This window comes from Calidris pugnax, unplaced genomic scaffold (assembly GCF_001431845.1).
Source record: "Calidris pugnax isolate Ruff unplaced genomic scaffold, ASM143184v1 scaffold25, whole genome shotgun sequence".
Classification (NCBI taxonomy): domain Eukaryota; kingdom Metazoa; phylum Chordata; class Aves; order Charadriiformes; family Scolopacidae; genus Calidris; species Calidris pugnax.
This window is the reverse complement of record NW_015090805.1, coordinates 7,719,873-7,736,274: the sequence shown is the minus strand read 5'-3', so window position 1 is coordinate 7,736,274 and position 16,402 is coordinate 7,719,873. Positions and strand designations below refer to the sequence as shown.

Below are 16,402 nucleotides of genomic sequence, written 5' to 3'. Positions count from 1 at the left end.
GTTCAAAAAATTGCTGAGAGACTAAAGTTCCTACAAACATGAATATCAGTAGTTAGTTAGAGAGAAGTTACTGCTTTCCTGAAGGGAATGGTACAGAGTGAGCTCAGTTTACCCATTCTGTTTTTCTGTCGGCTTTCTGCTCACTTGATTCCTACATGATTTTTGTTTTGACCACTATGTGTTCTTGTTGGGGGTGTTGGGAGGAACAAGAAAGGCAGAGGATTTAATGCTGTTGTGGAACTGGTAGAGATTAGGGTAAGAGGAATGCAGATCTATAGCAACTTGTTAATATTTCAAAATAACATTGCAAATTGGAATGTCAGGGCTTGTATTTTCATTACAATAATTTAAAAATACAAGATAAATTTATAATATAATGACTATACCAGATGCTTTTTGGATCAATAATACCTGGTCTCCATCCCAGAGATCTTCAACCCAAAAAATAGAATCATAGAACAGCCCAGGTCAGAATGTACCTCAAAGGACCATCTGGTCCAACCTTTCATGGGAGATGGAGCCTAGATGAGATTATCTAGCACCCTGTCCAACCTCATATTGAAAATCTCCACTGATTGGCACTCTACCACTTCCTTGGGGAGGTTATTCCAATGATTGATTGTTCTCAATGTAAAAAAAAATATTTCTTACATTGAGATGAAACCCCTCCCAGTGCAACTTGTACCCATTGTCCCATCTCCATGTGGCTCTTGTAAAGAGTAAGGCTCTGTCCTCTTTGTAGCCACCCTTTAAATACTGGACTACTGTGATGAGGTCCCATCTAAGCCTTCTTTTCTCCTGAGAGAAAAGACTTAACTCCTTCAGCCTTTCTTCAGAGGGCAGGTTCTCCAGCTCTTTGATACTTAAACTATAAACTACAAAGTCAATATTGGAAAGCTGTGAAATTTCTTCTCTCTTTTAACCATCATTTTTGTATATGGTTTATATGGAGTATATATATTCCAACAAACCCTGAGCTGTTGGAATCAACTGTCTGCAGTTGCAAAGTTCAATTCCTGTAGTGTTAGGGCCCCTGGTATCACCTTGGACATGTAAAATGAAACCTCTGGTTATGGAAGTTGGATGTTACATTGGCGATAAACAGCAAATTTAAACTACTGTCTTACGGGAGTATGTTGATCTTTCTCCCTCTCTGCTTCCTATTGTATGTCTGTTTGCAGTCCATTTTATTTTGTTTTTCGGTCTCTCAAATTTAAACATAGCTTTCTGCTCCTTTTCTCCATTTTACCCATCACTATTTAATCTGCTTACTGCTAAGTCCTTTTTTCTTTTTTTCTTTTTTTCTTTTTTTTTTAATTTTTAGTTTTCTCCAGAAGCTCTTTAGAATGGTTTTATGCTTTCTTTGGCATCCAGCACAGGGGTAGTCTTGAGAGTTCCCACTCCCTCCCCTCTCTCTGATGTGTTCAAGGTAAAGGAAGAATAAACTACCAATACCTTTGGAGTATTAGTAATCTGTGGAGGAGTATCTTCCCTTAAGTGGCTAAACACTTGCAATCTTTTTATGTGCCCTTCTGTCCCAGTATTTACAATATTTAAGTTTTCCTAGCTTGCAAAAAAACGCCAAACCAAAACGACAAAACAAACTGAACACCGCCACCCCCCTTCCCCAACCCACCCTCTAGTTCTCCTTTTCATCTCTCTTGTCCTTCTGTTACCGCTCCAAGTTCTTTTCCTGTCCTTCTGCATACTCTGGGAAATTGAAATAGGAAGAAAATCTGTGCTCTGCTGGTCTCCTGTTATCTTTTTAACACTTGAGTTTAAAAACCTCCTGTGCTGTAAGATTCAATAGTGTATGTGTGGAAGTGGAAGTTCAGATAACTTTTTTTTTTTTTTTTTCCCCTTCTTCATTTTTTTTTTTTCTTCCATAGGGTTTGCTTGCAGTTTTAAAAAATAGAAGCATAATAGACGTATTGCCTGCAGCACAATACAATAAGAAAACATAAGCAAAGATTAAAGTGCTGATCTTCTAGCACTTAAGAAATGCTTTTGGAAAAGCCATACTGCTAAGATAACTTATTCTGAAAGCACTCTATTGGTATGCTTGTGATTTTAAACTTTTGACATAATGCTTGCCGTGTATGAAATTAGTATTGGCTGTGTTACCTGGCATTTGGAAGAAGGTTTCTGAGTCACATACCGTGCTTCATTGCTCTGCCAAATTATGAGAAAAAAAAAAATCAGTATTTTTTTCATAGTTCTCTAAATTACAACTGATGGCGAGACTGGCTTACAAAAGTGCTGTGGGTTTTTCTACAGTGACATCTGTGGAGTGTATATATAGTAGGTTCCCAAGTTGGAAGCCAGAAGAGTATGTGGGAAGTGTGAAAGGGGGATGGGGAGGGGAGCAAACAAGAAATTCAGACAAAAGGAAATTGTTGATGCAAGTTAATGCCTTTTCTTAGTGATATTGATAAATTTCTGCTGCTGTTCAAGCGGTCTAAATTATTCTCCTTCTGATTCTGTTTCCTTTTGCTTTTCTCCTGTTGCCTGGAAAACATGAGTGGAATCTAGTAGGACAAGAGGCTGCTTTTTCATTGTTTTGTGGCTCTGTTGCTAGCTATTGTCCTCTTGGCTCCGGCAGTTCATGTCAGTCTTTGTGTGGAGTAAGAAAAATGTTTTCGTTTTTTCTTTAAAGATTAAATTTCTAGACTGTGTGGATTGCTTTTATTTGAAAAGCAAGCGGTGCTAACTTAAGAGTATCTCCCACCAACTAACGTATTTTTTGCTTGCAATGTTACCTTTAGCACTTTGGCCATTCGGATGTGCTTATTACATTTGTGGGCTAGTTTGGGGGTAAAGCAGCCTTGAAATCTAGTTTCATTTTTTGATGTAATTTGTTTAAAACAAAGGAACTCTAAGCAAGACAGTGCATTTCTTGAGTTTTTCTGTCAGGAATAAAAAACAGATCACTGATAATGTGGTAGGTTTTCAACAGTTGGAAATAAAGCCAATTTTGCTCTTAAGTAGGAGCAGAGCTCTAAAACCCAGTAAAGTAATGCAGCCTTGAGCAGTGTCACTGACATCTTGTCTGTTGCGGCTGACTTAACTCTTGTTCTTTACTACATCACTAATTATTTATAAATGAAGATTGTTTTTGAGAACATTCTTGAAACAGAACTGAAATGTAGCTATTTGCTAGTATGAAAACACACTTGTGGATGCGTAGGGGAGTGCAAAAAAATGAGACAGTTCTTTTGTAAGTAACAGTTCTTGCATGCAGTTTTTATATGATCCTACTTTATTGCCTTTATTTTTACTGTACCAATTAATTATGTGGTGGCACAGAAAATATATTGAAAATGGAAGATACTGTAACTTTTTGATTATCTGTTGTGTTTTTTTTTTTCTTTTTCAGGCATCTATTAACAAGCTAAAAGTGACAGAACCATGGCTCAGTTTCCAACACCTTTTGGGGGTAAGTTATTTATAGTGTATTCTTACCTATTCTTATATGCAAAAACTCTGCATAAATCTATTGCTTTCCAAATATGTTCTGTGTTTATGGATAGTATATCTTTCTGGGATGATAGTTTGTCTGATTTGTAATGGTTTTGTCCTACAGTTTGTAACTGTAGGGCCAATTTCAGGCCACTCAGCCCCTGGTAGTAGGGCATAGCCTCATTGTGCATGAGTTGTGGCTAAGAAGTGGATATGCTTTTTCTTTGAGGGTTCCTGGATGCTTCAATTGCTAAAAAGTACAGCAGGTGCCTTTGGATGCTATCACTTCAAATTTCTTTTCCTTATTGTCCCATAATTCCAGTTTAGATTAGATCAAAGGTGCTGCATTTTTTTAGCTCTCCATTTATAATGGGGAAAGGTATGGCATCTTGAACTTCAGTCTTTTCGAAAGATCTGGGAAGGGCCCTGGTAGTGCAACAGAGACTTTAATTTTGCTGTTCACACAAAAGACATTTTTAAGCTCAGTTTTGCAACAGATCTGAAAAAAGATTACGAAGATAAATTTCAGTTCTGAGACCTTAAGTAACTAGTTTCGTTCCACTTAAATGTTGGATCTGTTAAGGGCTTTTCTCTGGAGATTCTTGTGTGTATATGTATATTTGTGTATACATATATATATATATATACACATAAATATGTATGCACTCATACACACAGAAAAAAGTGTGTGTATATATATAAATATATATGGAAATCTAGTTTTTAGGATTGGATATAGCAAGGAACATATAGCTAGGAACATCAGATATAGCTAGAAATTTGAATCTAGTGTTAGTGTTTCAGTGGGAGACTTCAGGAAACACACGTGTTATTCAGAGTATGTTGTTAGCAAAACCCAGTCCTTGTTAGATGCGATTGGATGCAATCTCCGTCAGTCTGAAAAAGTCTGTAAAACACAACAGAGGCATCTTTTTGCATATGGTAGCTAGAACAAATGCATAATTGGAAGCTGCCATTCACTGCATTAATTTTAAGTCCAGGTCTCTGGAATTGTATCTTGTTTGGTCCCAGACTTTCTCAGTTTGGGAGTGAAACTGGCTACCGAAAGCTTTGATGAAATAAACTCACTAGACAATTTCATGGAGGATACCCTTTCAGGTCATGTAAAAAGTTGTGAACAGCTTTATTTCACCATGTTTTTCACAATTTAAAAGAAGTCACGATGTGAAAGAAATCTGCTTGTTTCGAATGAAGTATTTCCTTTTGTTTAGAGTTATGCCTGTGCTTTGCATGCACTCATACTTAAACATGGACGCACATCCTTACTGAAAATCTTGTCTTCAAAGTATTCTCCTCTGCCATCTTCAGAGAGTTCTCATTGCATTACAGATGGATAGCAGCTTTCTTTTTTCAACTTTGTTTATTACCATTTGATCTTACATCTGTTGTTCAGGATCCTGTTAACTCCAGTACATGGCTTTAGGAAGGAATTCACTATTTCTTCTCAAACAACTTTTCTCATCTGACTGCTCTGCAAAGAGGAAGTTGAAATAAGCATGTGGCTAATGTAGTTTCTGGAGTATCTTTAATTTGGTGTGGTGTGAGGGAAGTTTGTTATGATATTCATACTTGAACCAGAACCAAGTCTACCAAACAGCATCATACCTCCTCTTAGAAGAATGACAGCAAAAAGATTGTTGTAAGAAGAAACACATGGTGTAAAGAAATTTCCAATTTTTATGGGGATATTTATCATCCTTTCAAGAATGCAACATTTTCTGTTGCCTGTGATCACCAAACAAGATGCAGAGGAGATTTATGCAGTCTCCATCTTGGGAGAGCCTTCACCCCGAATGTGCAATATCTGATGTTCCTCTGCTTGTGAATACCAATGTATGATGTTTTTGTTTTTATTTCACTTCCTTTCTTTTTAAAGAATTATTCAAATCAGCTTGGGAAATGAGTATGGACAGAGCACAGCACCCAATATTTAAATTGGGGTGACTCATTGATATTCCAGAACACTGCTCATTTGAAGGATGACTAATTAATTTAAGAAAAAAAAAAAAAAGATAGGATTTTTATAATTGTTGGGAAGAATGTGGTATGGTCGACCTTCTGTCTCTTTGTCCAGGACAAGAAAATCCCCATTTCTTTTATGAGAGCCCACTGCTTCACTTTTGCAGATGTAGTGATTGCTAAACTATGTAAAAGAAAAGATGGTTAGAGGGCTTGCTGCTGCATTCAAGAATATCTTGCTTATGAGTCAATTTTGTGGTTTGGTGACTGCTTCCTTTGTATCCAAATATCTTGAAAAGCCCTACAACCTCTTCATTGGCATCCAGAATCTGAAGCCATGAATGGTGTCTTGGTGTTCAGTAAGATCTTGCTTCATGCCCTCCCATAAGTCTCATTGTTTCCTCAAATAACAAAAGATGGAAGCAAGGCAATGCCAGAGATGTCATTCGTATTTTCTGACCAAAGAGGCTACTAGGCTTGGTTGGTTTAACATTGGCTTTTTTGATGTTCATACTGTTTCAATATCAACCAAATCTCCATCTGTATTGAGTAAATAATGACGAGCATTTGTTCTAGTACAGGGGCTCCAGAGAAGAAATCACCAACAAAATATGTTTTAAAATAGTTAATAGAATACAGTTTTAGTTACTTCATGCCATAAGAGTTTTTAGATTTGGGTATTATTGCTGCCTTTGTGGAAGGATAGGAAGAGCTGTTTTTTGGGTTTGGGATTTTTTGTTGGTTCCTTTTTTTTTTTTTTTTTTTTTTTTTTTTTTGAGAGAGAGAGAGAGAAAGCAAGAGAGCAAATGATTGCAAATTTCATGTTGATTTGTTGTACTTTTTTTTTTCTCTCCCCACTTTATATTCAAGAAATTCTTCATCTGTGTAAGCTACCACATCCAGCCTTAGGATCTTAGGCTGGAGTTGTCGTGTTTCCAATACAGGGAGATGTTCATCTGCATCTGGTTGGCCTAGACTAGTTGGTCTAATCTGCATACTGGTCATAAAGTCTTAATCAACACCATTTCTTTCTGCCTGTTCATGAGAAGATGGGGAGATAATTGCTTACGTGAACTCTTGTGCTTTGGGATGTTCATATCCCAAGAAGAGTCCTGTTTCATCCCCACAGGGAGCACAGCTATGAACTCTGTTTACAGTGCCTCTGTGAACTTAATCATTAAAATTCTGGGATTTTTGGACTGATCTTAAAATGTCCTTTCTTTGAATTAGATATTATTAACCTGTCTGCTTCTAGAAATACATAGGTTACCTGAAACTGGGGTAATCAATTTTTACCAAGAATGTAGCTTTTCTTTCATTAATGAAATCTACTGTTTAAAGGAATGTTTTTTCTTCCCCTTGTCCACTTCCTTTTCTCTCCGAAGTACATTTTGCCACATGAAAATAGATTTAAATAGCAGAAAGTCAGGAGGCAGGAAATTCTCATGTTCTCCATAACTGTTGAATCTCATTCTGCCTCAGCCTGCATGAAGTCTGAAAGGTCCACAAATAGTTACTTCTTGTAACTATTTGCAGACCTTATTACCTGAAATTTAATTCCTGAGAATTTAGTGCTGCGACAGAGTGAATGCTAGATCTCCTCCTTATTTTTCTGCAAGTCTGCATTTTAACTTTTTATTACTTCAATAAAACTGTGATTCCATTAACTTAGATGCCTTCATATCATTAAATTCCTATACAGTAGGAAGGTTACAGTTACAGGAAGGTGCACCAGTGCATGTACTTCTACAGATGCTGAAATAATGATTTTTACTGGTTAGAAATTGTTGAGACAAACCTGAAACACAGTCTTAGAGAGTTCATTGGAGGTCTCAAGTGGAAATTGAGATATGTTAGCTCTGAGTACGAATAGTCTGAAGGATGAAAATGGAATGTCTGCAAGAGGAGAGAGAAAAGAGGAATTGTTGCAAAAAAAGGAGGTAGAACTGGAAAAAACATTGTGGAAGCATGGCACTGTAGAAGGGTAGTAAATCTCAACGTAGACTATATATTCATCTCCAATTTATGTGTGGTGTGAAGAATCCGGTCTGTGTAATATATTCTTACTCAGCTTTCTCATTCTCAGAATGAGAGCACGCTTTCCTGTGCTATTTTTGCCCTTGAAAAATGTTTACTATCTGGTTGAAATGGACTTTTCCTAGACAAGTAAGGAGAGTTCTTCTCTTATAATAGTACAAAACCACTTAGTACATAACTGGTTATTTGGGGTACTTTTTCAGTTAAAAGAACTTGCATTTCAGATGTGTGTCTTCCAGGAGGCAAATGACCTCCCACCCCCTAAATATCTAGTGTTATGAACTTTCTGCATTATATCCTCTGGTATGATGTCTTTTAATAGCCCATTTGTATGTTTTGATTGCACTTTGAGTAGCCTGGTTGTAACTTAAATTTTTGTATGAGCGAGATAAGATGGCTGCTAAGTACTAATTCACTTAAGTTGGTAACACTTAGCTCTGGTAAATTCATAAGTGGCTATTTAAGGATTCACGGAGCTTTCAACTATAGACTTTGGATGAACAGCTTGTAAGTGTATGTTGTTTTCAGTGGTCCAGTATGATGTGATATAATTACATTCAGAAATAAAAATAATGTAGTTTTTAGATAATGTTTCTTAGTTTAATTTCTCCATTTCTTTTGAACTAGGCAACCTGGATATCTGGGCTATTACTGTGGAGGAGAGAGCTAAACATGATCAACAGTTCCATAGTCTGAAACCAACATCTGGATTTATCACTGGTAATGAAATAGTTTTCACTTCTAATTTAATTTAATTAAATCTTAACTAATGAGTGTAAATATGTACAGAGTTGCCTGGGAGACATTTGGGTATAAGAATTTAAAAAACTGAACATGTCTTACTCATTTTATAGCCCATTTTTCATATGCCTTGCCACATAATAGAATCACAGCCCCATCTTTTCTACTATTTTTTCTGACATTTACCAGCTATATACCTGGTTTATGCCACTTGATTTTTCTGCAAGAAGGATTAAAATTATTTATAACTGTAAAGCAGTTCTGTTGTGTAGAGCCAGCTGATACTTAGAAACTGTAGAGTTAGAATTCAGGATGCGGAATCATCCTGATGCATAATAATATTTATAGTGCTTTTAATGGTGCTCAGTGAATTAACTCGCTGTACTGAGTCTGGCTGAGATGGAGTTAACTATCATCATAGCAGCCTGCGTGGTGCTGTGTGGTGCTATCTAAACTCTGATACTTAATTGAAATGAGAGGTATAGAAGTGTTCTACCTTTCTTGCTGTCTGATCCATCAAGAGGATTTCCAGAATGTGGAATCAGATTCTTAGCAGAGTCTTATCAGAGCCATGCGTGCCTCCAAGTATGCAATTTGATTGTTTCTGCTCCTGTTACATGATATTGTACAAAATACTACCCCTTTGGACCTTCTTTGATATTTAGTGCTATTTCTAGTCTGTTTACAACTTCCCTTTACAAGCTACAACATTTCCAAATACCTAATCCCTGTAATTGTCTTCTTATCCTTACATTTAATTGATAGTTGGAAAATGGCTTTGAAATACTCTCTTCCTTTCTTTAATGGTGGCTTATCAGGTTCACATCAGGGTAAAGACCACTTACTATAGTTTGTACTAGTTCACTGGCATTGTACTTCCAAAAGATCTAAGCTAGAGTTTATCTTGTTACATAGTTTCCTGGCAGAAAAAAAATTTCTTCTTCTCACAAGACACATGATTCCTGCAAAGAGAAACATTATCACAGATGAGACACTGTGAACTATGAGGTTTCCATTGCCCTAATGTGTATGCCCAGTTGACTTCATGTGGTGCAGTCTGTTGCAGGTTTAAACAATCTGTGCTTGTTGGAAATATCTGGTAGGTTTGCAAGTGAGAAAATAAGTTTAAATCTCATCATCTGTTTGTATGCGTAGCATTAAGTATTTATGGGTTTACTGTTGCTTCTGTTTTAGATATTTTTCACTCATGATTTCTTCTTTTCTCCTACAGGTATTTTTAGCATTTTCTGAAATGATGTCCTATTTATTTTGTAGGTGATCAAGCTAGAAACTTTTTTTTTCAATCTGGGTTACCTCAACCGGTACTAGCACAGATATGGTGAGTATATGGGAGGGGATTTGAGAAATTGCAGTCATGTGAAGTTTACTGGTACAGATTTGGACAATAACTGTATTTCCCAGTCTGGGGTTTAAAATCGCCGGTTTAGTTCAGCGTGCTTTCCAGAAGTCTAACAAGACAAATATGCTTTGGAGTATGTTTTAGCAGAGTTTTTAAGTTACTAGTTCAGTTATTGGAAGTAGGCATCCTTCTACAAATGGCATTTTTGAAGCTGGCAATTTTCAGGTTACTAAATGCTGTCAACTTTATTAAAACTGCACTAATACAGTTGCTAAGCCACAGTAGTCAGTATTCAAAATTTTCTAACGGATAGCCTATGCAAGACTTGCAAAATTTGTTACAAAAATTAAGACTGGCGTAGACTATTTCTATTGTAGTTGGAGGTACAGCTTGAAAGTCTGAAATTTTTACTATTCCCTGGTGAGTTTAGACAGATCAAAATCACGGACTTTTCTACAATCTGCCAGTTTCTTCCTGCAGGATTGCAATTGTTGCTGCTCCAAATTATATAACCATGCCAGACTCAGACATGCTAACTTACATAGATTATTCATAATTTACATTAATTATATTACTACTAAAATTTTTGTTGGTGCTAGAGAGAGTGAAATAATAGTGGTTTTCATTCTAGGTTGCAAAAGAGCAGCAGGGGGATGGATAACTTTTCACAAATCTGTTAACTTTTCCTCTGTTTACTGTTTGAAAGAGAGAGGAGTTTATTGAAGTTATAAAAACTTCTTGTTGTAATAAGAACTTCTAAGGGCTGAATCTTGCTCTGACTAGAGAAAAAGAATTACTTTCTTGCAAGAAAAACAATTGCTTTGGAAATATACATGCCTAAAAGAGTGGCTGGGTGTATAGGGCTTTTAAATAAATAGCGTATTTTCTTCTAAATTTATCTTCATCTTATAAATATCAAATTTGGTCTGGTTATCTTATTTTCTGAAGACTCAGTGAAAGTTCAAATGTCCCTTTGGAACTTCTCTTGCCTCTTAATTAAACAGGGAAAGAAGTTTTGTCTTAAACAAGACATCCTTTCTCCAAAAATGTTCCGTAGGCATTAGCTTTAAATAGGTGTTAACAAAACTAAACAGTTGTAAATAGTCTGACTAAAATTCTCTTCCTCTCTGAATTATTCAGTTTTTCAGCCTCTTGAGAGGGAGAGAATCATTCCACTAGTTCTGTAGTTGTCATAGAGACAAGACCTGAACTTGCACATTTTTTTAAATAAAGCTGAACTAAAACTTATTCATGCTGCCTTTATAAATCATAAAAAAGCATGTAGACATCTCTTTTTCACTGTCTCTTCTTTTTTCGATCAGATCTGAATTAAGAAAAGTAAATATTTAAGTAAAAATCTAGATGACATATATATTCATAGTTGGAATTAGAATAGCCAAGTAGGAAAATAGTCACGTAGTGGTAGTAAGACCTCTTAAGAAGACCAAAAAACAAAAAAAGGAAGGAAAAAAAAAAAAAAAAGGAAAACCCCCTTCTTTTCCCACAACTCGAATTATTTAACTCTTGATCTCTCAGTGAATGTTTGTTTGTAACCTACCATAGATTACTGCTGTCCCACTGAAACAATAGAAGTTAGACTGTTTAGTGGCAAGAAGTCCTTTGCAGCCTGCAAAGGACGTCACAATATGCTCAAGGCTGCATTGAAAAATGTGAGTCATTGTTTGTCTTAGCTCCCAGGGGTAAGATCTCAAAGTGGCATCTTTGCTTTGTGGATTAATAGCAATATTCTAATGTTGTCTATCTAAATCTCTGTTAACATTGATATAGATCTGTGAGTACTTTAATAGAGGGGGCAGTTGTGGAGTAATAAGCCCAGAATCCCTGTAAGAGATAGGAGCTGCATAGAACTTCTTTTCTATCAGTATTCCTTACTTCTTGAATAGATGGATTTTTTTTAATTTTTTTTTTTTAGGTAGTGTTTGATTATTAGAGGGAGAGAAGGTGAGGTACAACAGTCTTTAAGGAGGAAAGTTATTATTCTTAGTTAAAGCAATTTGTAAAACTCTTCAAATTAATTTTTTAATTCTAGAAATATGGATGTGTATGTATGTTGTGTTTTGGTAGTATTTTCCTATTCTTAATGAGTCTGCTAATTTTGAATACAGTTGGTCATATTAATCTGTCTTCAAGATAGGAGCCTAGCATTTGTTTCATAAAGGATTACCTACAGCTGTATGTAGACAAGCTTTCACTAATACAAAGTTTCCTCTGTTTTGTTGGCTGTGGAAGTTCTTGCATAGAAAAACACAACTGGCAAAGGAACCGGAGCGGGAATTTGCCTAATGAGTAATTGGCCATATTGCTTTCAGAGCTCTCTGCAGGAAAAGCAAGCCCTGTATCCCTATGAGTTTCTGAACATATTATCTCCTGAGTAAGAGAATTTTGTTTGTGTAAGTGAGCAGTATAAGGATTTTTACTGTCTTATATTTTCATTTTAATTAAAATTGAGTTACTGGTTTTTTATTGTAAAAAACTTTCATGAGAACTTCAAGAAATGCTAGCTAGTGAGCTGAAGTACCAGTTAAATGTCATCTGCCTCAAGAGCTGCTTTGAGGATATTCTGCAGGTGATGTAATGGTTTTCTAAGATGAGACTTTAAGGAGTATAACTTATTTTAATTTCTGCTATTAATCAAAACTTTCCCAGAATTAATATTCCTTAAAAATAGTAGCTCCATGGTTTTTAGCATGGAGAATCCCTGAATCCCTTCTACTCATCATCCATTTAAGAAAAAAGTCTCTGGGACCTCAGTGGAGGAAATTAGTGGAATTATTATGGTCTGTCATGACAACTTCTTTACTATTCTACCCTTTGCAGGCTTGGAGTCTGCCAAGCTGGTAACCTATTAAGAAGCCTCTAAGTAGGCTTTGAATTGAGATTGCAACGGCTCGGAAGATAACCGTTTTTAAGTAGGCAATAATCTGGCTTTCTTTTAAAGCCCTTATGAATGGTGGCCTCAAAAAGATCTTCTGTGTAGCCTGTCTCTCTGGAATTAAATGAGAACTAAAATAATCAATGCCATCTGTTTTTCATGTGTGTAGAGTTACTTATTTTTTCAGGACAGACTAAAGCCGTTTGTTGACTTACCTATTTCTGACATACGCTTCCCTCATAACTTTCTTAAATTTGTGTCTAAGTGTGGGAGTGAAAGATTATGGGTGGCAATTCTGTGAGTTGTAACTCTTGCTATACATACATTGATTAAGTGACTGATGCTAAAGACCTAATTTCTCCTCTCTAATTGTGGCTGAGTTTTATAATGCAATATGGGATTGTATAATCTAATATGGGAATGTAAAGCTAAACAAATCCAGATTTTTTGAACTGCAAGGAGTTTTCCTTGTTTCAACACTCTGTGCTATTTTCATGGAGATAGGTGTTCTGTAGGCTAATAATAAGCATATTTTACAGAAAAAAAAACGGTGTATGCTAAGTTTCTGCACATCATAAATGCTAAAATAATCAAGTTGTCTTTGCATTCTGCAGAAAAGAGGAGAGAAAGGATGAGGAAAAGGTCTGTAGGGGAAGGATTTTGTCAGCACTGGAGACCTGATATTGTGATGAAGCCCACTGCAGCTATTCTCATTAGAAAACCCCTGTTATAAACACATGCCTGTTCTATAAAATATGATAAATATTTACTCATTGCTTAATCCATTTACTGCTCTTCATTGGTTCCGGCCAGACCTTAAATGAAACACACTTAAAGGCACTACATTCTTCCAAATTTCATTAGAAGCAGAACAGTGAAATTAGCTAGTGTTTCCTGTCAGCCACTCACTACATGTAAGGTGATGTTGATTCAAAAGTAGCACTGTAATCTAACAGCATGACACTAGGTTCAGTAATTAGAAATGAAAATTTGTCCTATTTTTGCACTAAGGATTTTGTCAGACAAAAGCTGATTTTTGTTAACATGCTGTAAAAATGTGTATAAATTCTGTAGCGTGCACATAATTTTTCCCACTGAAATTTGTGCTGTTAGTTTAAATAACAAAGCCATTGACTGGAGTAAATGAGTTGAACAGAAGGTCAGATGTTAAATGAAAAGCTACTGATGGTTATGTAAATAGGAGTTCAATTAAAGCAACGAGACTAGTGCACATCGAAGTTTCTTATTGCTGGACAATTAATACTTTCTCATGTAGAATGCAAAGAATTACTGTGTTCTAGCAGTACACTCTGTAAATGTACGTGGACAATCAAGGTCATCTACGGTGTGGTATTTTCATGGTTATGTGTATAACAGGTTGAGGGATTCTGCATGTGCTTTAGTAATGGAAGGGCTTAAATTTTATATATCAAAGTATTTGCAGGTGTAGAAGTCACTTAGGCCGAACAAGTAAGACTGTTATGAATACAACTTGAGTAATTTATTTGCTTAAATGCAAAGATGTAAGGAACATTGTGACTATTTAATTAAGCTGTTGGTTCCACTTGGTCACTGTGGAGCTGACTGACCTCTCTGTATATTGAGGAACAAGTTGCCTTTGGGAGGACCACTGACTGCTTGAAGTGAGCTATATAACCCTGGTTTTTACTGCCTGTTTTCACTGGGCATCTGACAGAAAAATGGCTAAGAAAGTGTTGAAGTAAACTTTCATTAAAACCCACACATGTTTTCCTCCTTGAATATTTCTGAATTTTCTTCAGTTGCCTTCAAGAAGGTGTGGTGTCTGCTTGCAAACATCAATTAAATGAAGCTAATTATTTGCTCCTGGTTTCCATTGTTCTTAATGCTCTGTAATTTTCTAATAAGGCTTTCTTACCCTTCATAATCATTCACTGTATGTTCATTTACTTCCTAGTATGAAACCCACAGAAGGGAGCACTTCAGAAAATACATTTAGCCATTAAGTTTCTGACACTCTAACATTCTAAATATCTTTTGCCTCTTGAATTTTTCGGGTTTGTAAGCCTTGCAGCATGCATTTCTCTTAAGTGAGACTTTTATAAATCTAACATCACTGTTTATAGGTGATGACTAGTGGATGTTATGTGAACTGTTTTCGTTGTAAAAAGTAAAACGTATATGAAGAAGAAAATGAAAGTGTACTGAGTAATACTGTTCCTTGTAAGCCTAAGTGATGATTTTGGGCAGAAAAATTCTACAGCGTGTTGTAGGACAGTTCCATGCTATTGTTGAGGAACAGACAGAGTGGGTATTCTCAATTGTCATAGTTAAACTGTGAATTCCTTCAAAATGTGTTTTTTTCAGGAATTTAAAGTTGATATAAACTTTGCTGATGTAGAGAAAATTTTAGAGAGATGCAAATATGTCTTTTTGAGTTTTATACTTGTTTCATTGTATACGACAAAAAGCACTACATACCCCATACACGTTTCCAGGTTTGCACATTGTGGCTTGTGGTGTGTATGCCCCATTGGACAGAAAGATATGATGGAGGCTAATAAACTCTTAGTATTTTCAGTGTCCAGAGAAAGCCATTGTACATGGATAACGTCAATAACAAAATGCAAGAAGTCTACTTTGTGTTTTTAACTATTTTCTAGAAGTAACTATAGCTCTTCTTTTGTAACATGCATTTTTCATTAACAGCTGTTGCAGTCTATTCTTGCTGTTTCTTAACACTCATAGGAGAGGGGCTCTTTTGCCTTTGCTAGGGTTCTCCTACTCATCTCTGCAAGTTGCATGAAAACAAAACATGACATCTTCCACTTTAAATTAGCCTGACAGTACATCAGGAGTTACCAGTGTCTGGGTTACTCTTTGTGGAAGAGTGATCAGAAGCTGAGACTCTAGAGCAGTGGTGTTCTGCAAGGAATAGGGGATACCTATTCCAAATTTGTCCTTCTCTTGGTCCAGGGTTGCTGCGCTTGCCTTCCTTCTTCCTTCTGCTGGTTGGACTACCACATATCAAGTCCAACTGCTACAGTAGGATCTTTTTAACTGATAATTTGTCAAATGAACCACATACTAAGCAATCATGATTTAAGCTTGAATCCAAATCACAGTATGCTAGGTTTGTCCCAGAATCAGTTTTGACTAAATTCAGGCTTCCGAGGACTTGCTGGTAGTGGGATTAGATGAAGGTTTAAAGTTACTGGAGTAGGCCGATTTTAATACATAAATACTGCTGCCAGATTTTCAGTAGCATTATCTAGCCTTGTGACATCAAAATTGGTGGATTAAGACAGCTACACTGCTGAAAATGCTGTCTTATAAGTATTGGGAAGGGTTGGAGTGTCCCCATTTTTCAGGAAATGCTACTGATGATCTAAACCAGGGGAAGCTCTTAAGATGTATAGCTGACCTGTGGCAACCTGACCTGTGGCAACCCCTGCTGGGATCTGCCACTTTGCTGCATTTCGCTAGGGTTTTTTTGGTTGGGTTAAGAGGGTTTTCATTTTTTAATGCTTTTCCTGGACTGCTTTTCCCTAACTGCATTTACCTGGCTGTCTACTTATTCAATTATATCAATTTATACTTATTCAAAGTATCAGTTATAAATAACTGTTGATTATTGCAGTCTGTTTTAAATAACTTTTCACATACTTACATGAAAGCTTTCATTGATAGGGGTTTGACCAGAAATAAAGCTCTAGTTTAACTAGACTGCCTGGGTCCTTTGTGTTGTCATGTGTGTGGCATTGAAAAGTACACATGAACTTAAAAGTATGTATTATTCCTGTATGAAATGTGTCCTTATTCTTCAAATGAGTGCAAAGAAATAAGCAGAATGTTTAAAATTAAGTTTACAACTAATTACATTATTAATCTGCATTTACTATGGGTTTTGGTTTGCAATTGCAGAAACTAACATTCTTCTTCCTGCTTCTCTT

At 36.2% G+C, this 16,402-nt stretch overlaps 1 protein-coding gene across 5 annotated transcripts in view; it reads left to right on the top strand.

Moving 5' to 3' along the window:
• The window catches only part of ITSN1 (intersectin 1), a 143,802-nt gene that overhangs the window by 29,724 nt on the left and 97,676 nt on the right, over positions 1-16,402 (top strand). For all 5 annotated transcript variants that reach the window (XM_014938096.1, XM_014938097.1, XM_014938098.1 and 2 more), the window contains exons 2-4: positions 3,377-3,436; positions 8,104-8,196; positions 9,493-9,556. In XM_014938096.1, coding sequence (XP_014793582.1) covers positions 3,409-3,436; positions 8,104-8,196; positions 9,493-9,556 — 185 coding nt within the window. In that variant the 5' untranslated portion in view covers positions 3,377-3,408. The remainder of the gene's footprint in view (positions 1-3,376; positions 3,437-8,103; positions 8,197-9,492; positions 9,557-16,402) is intronic.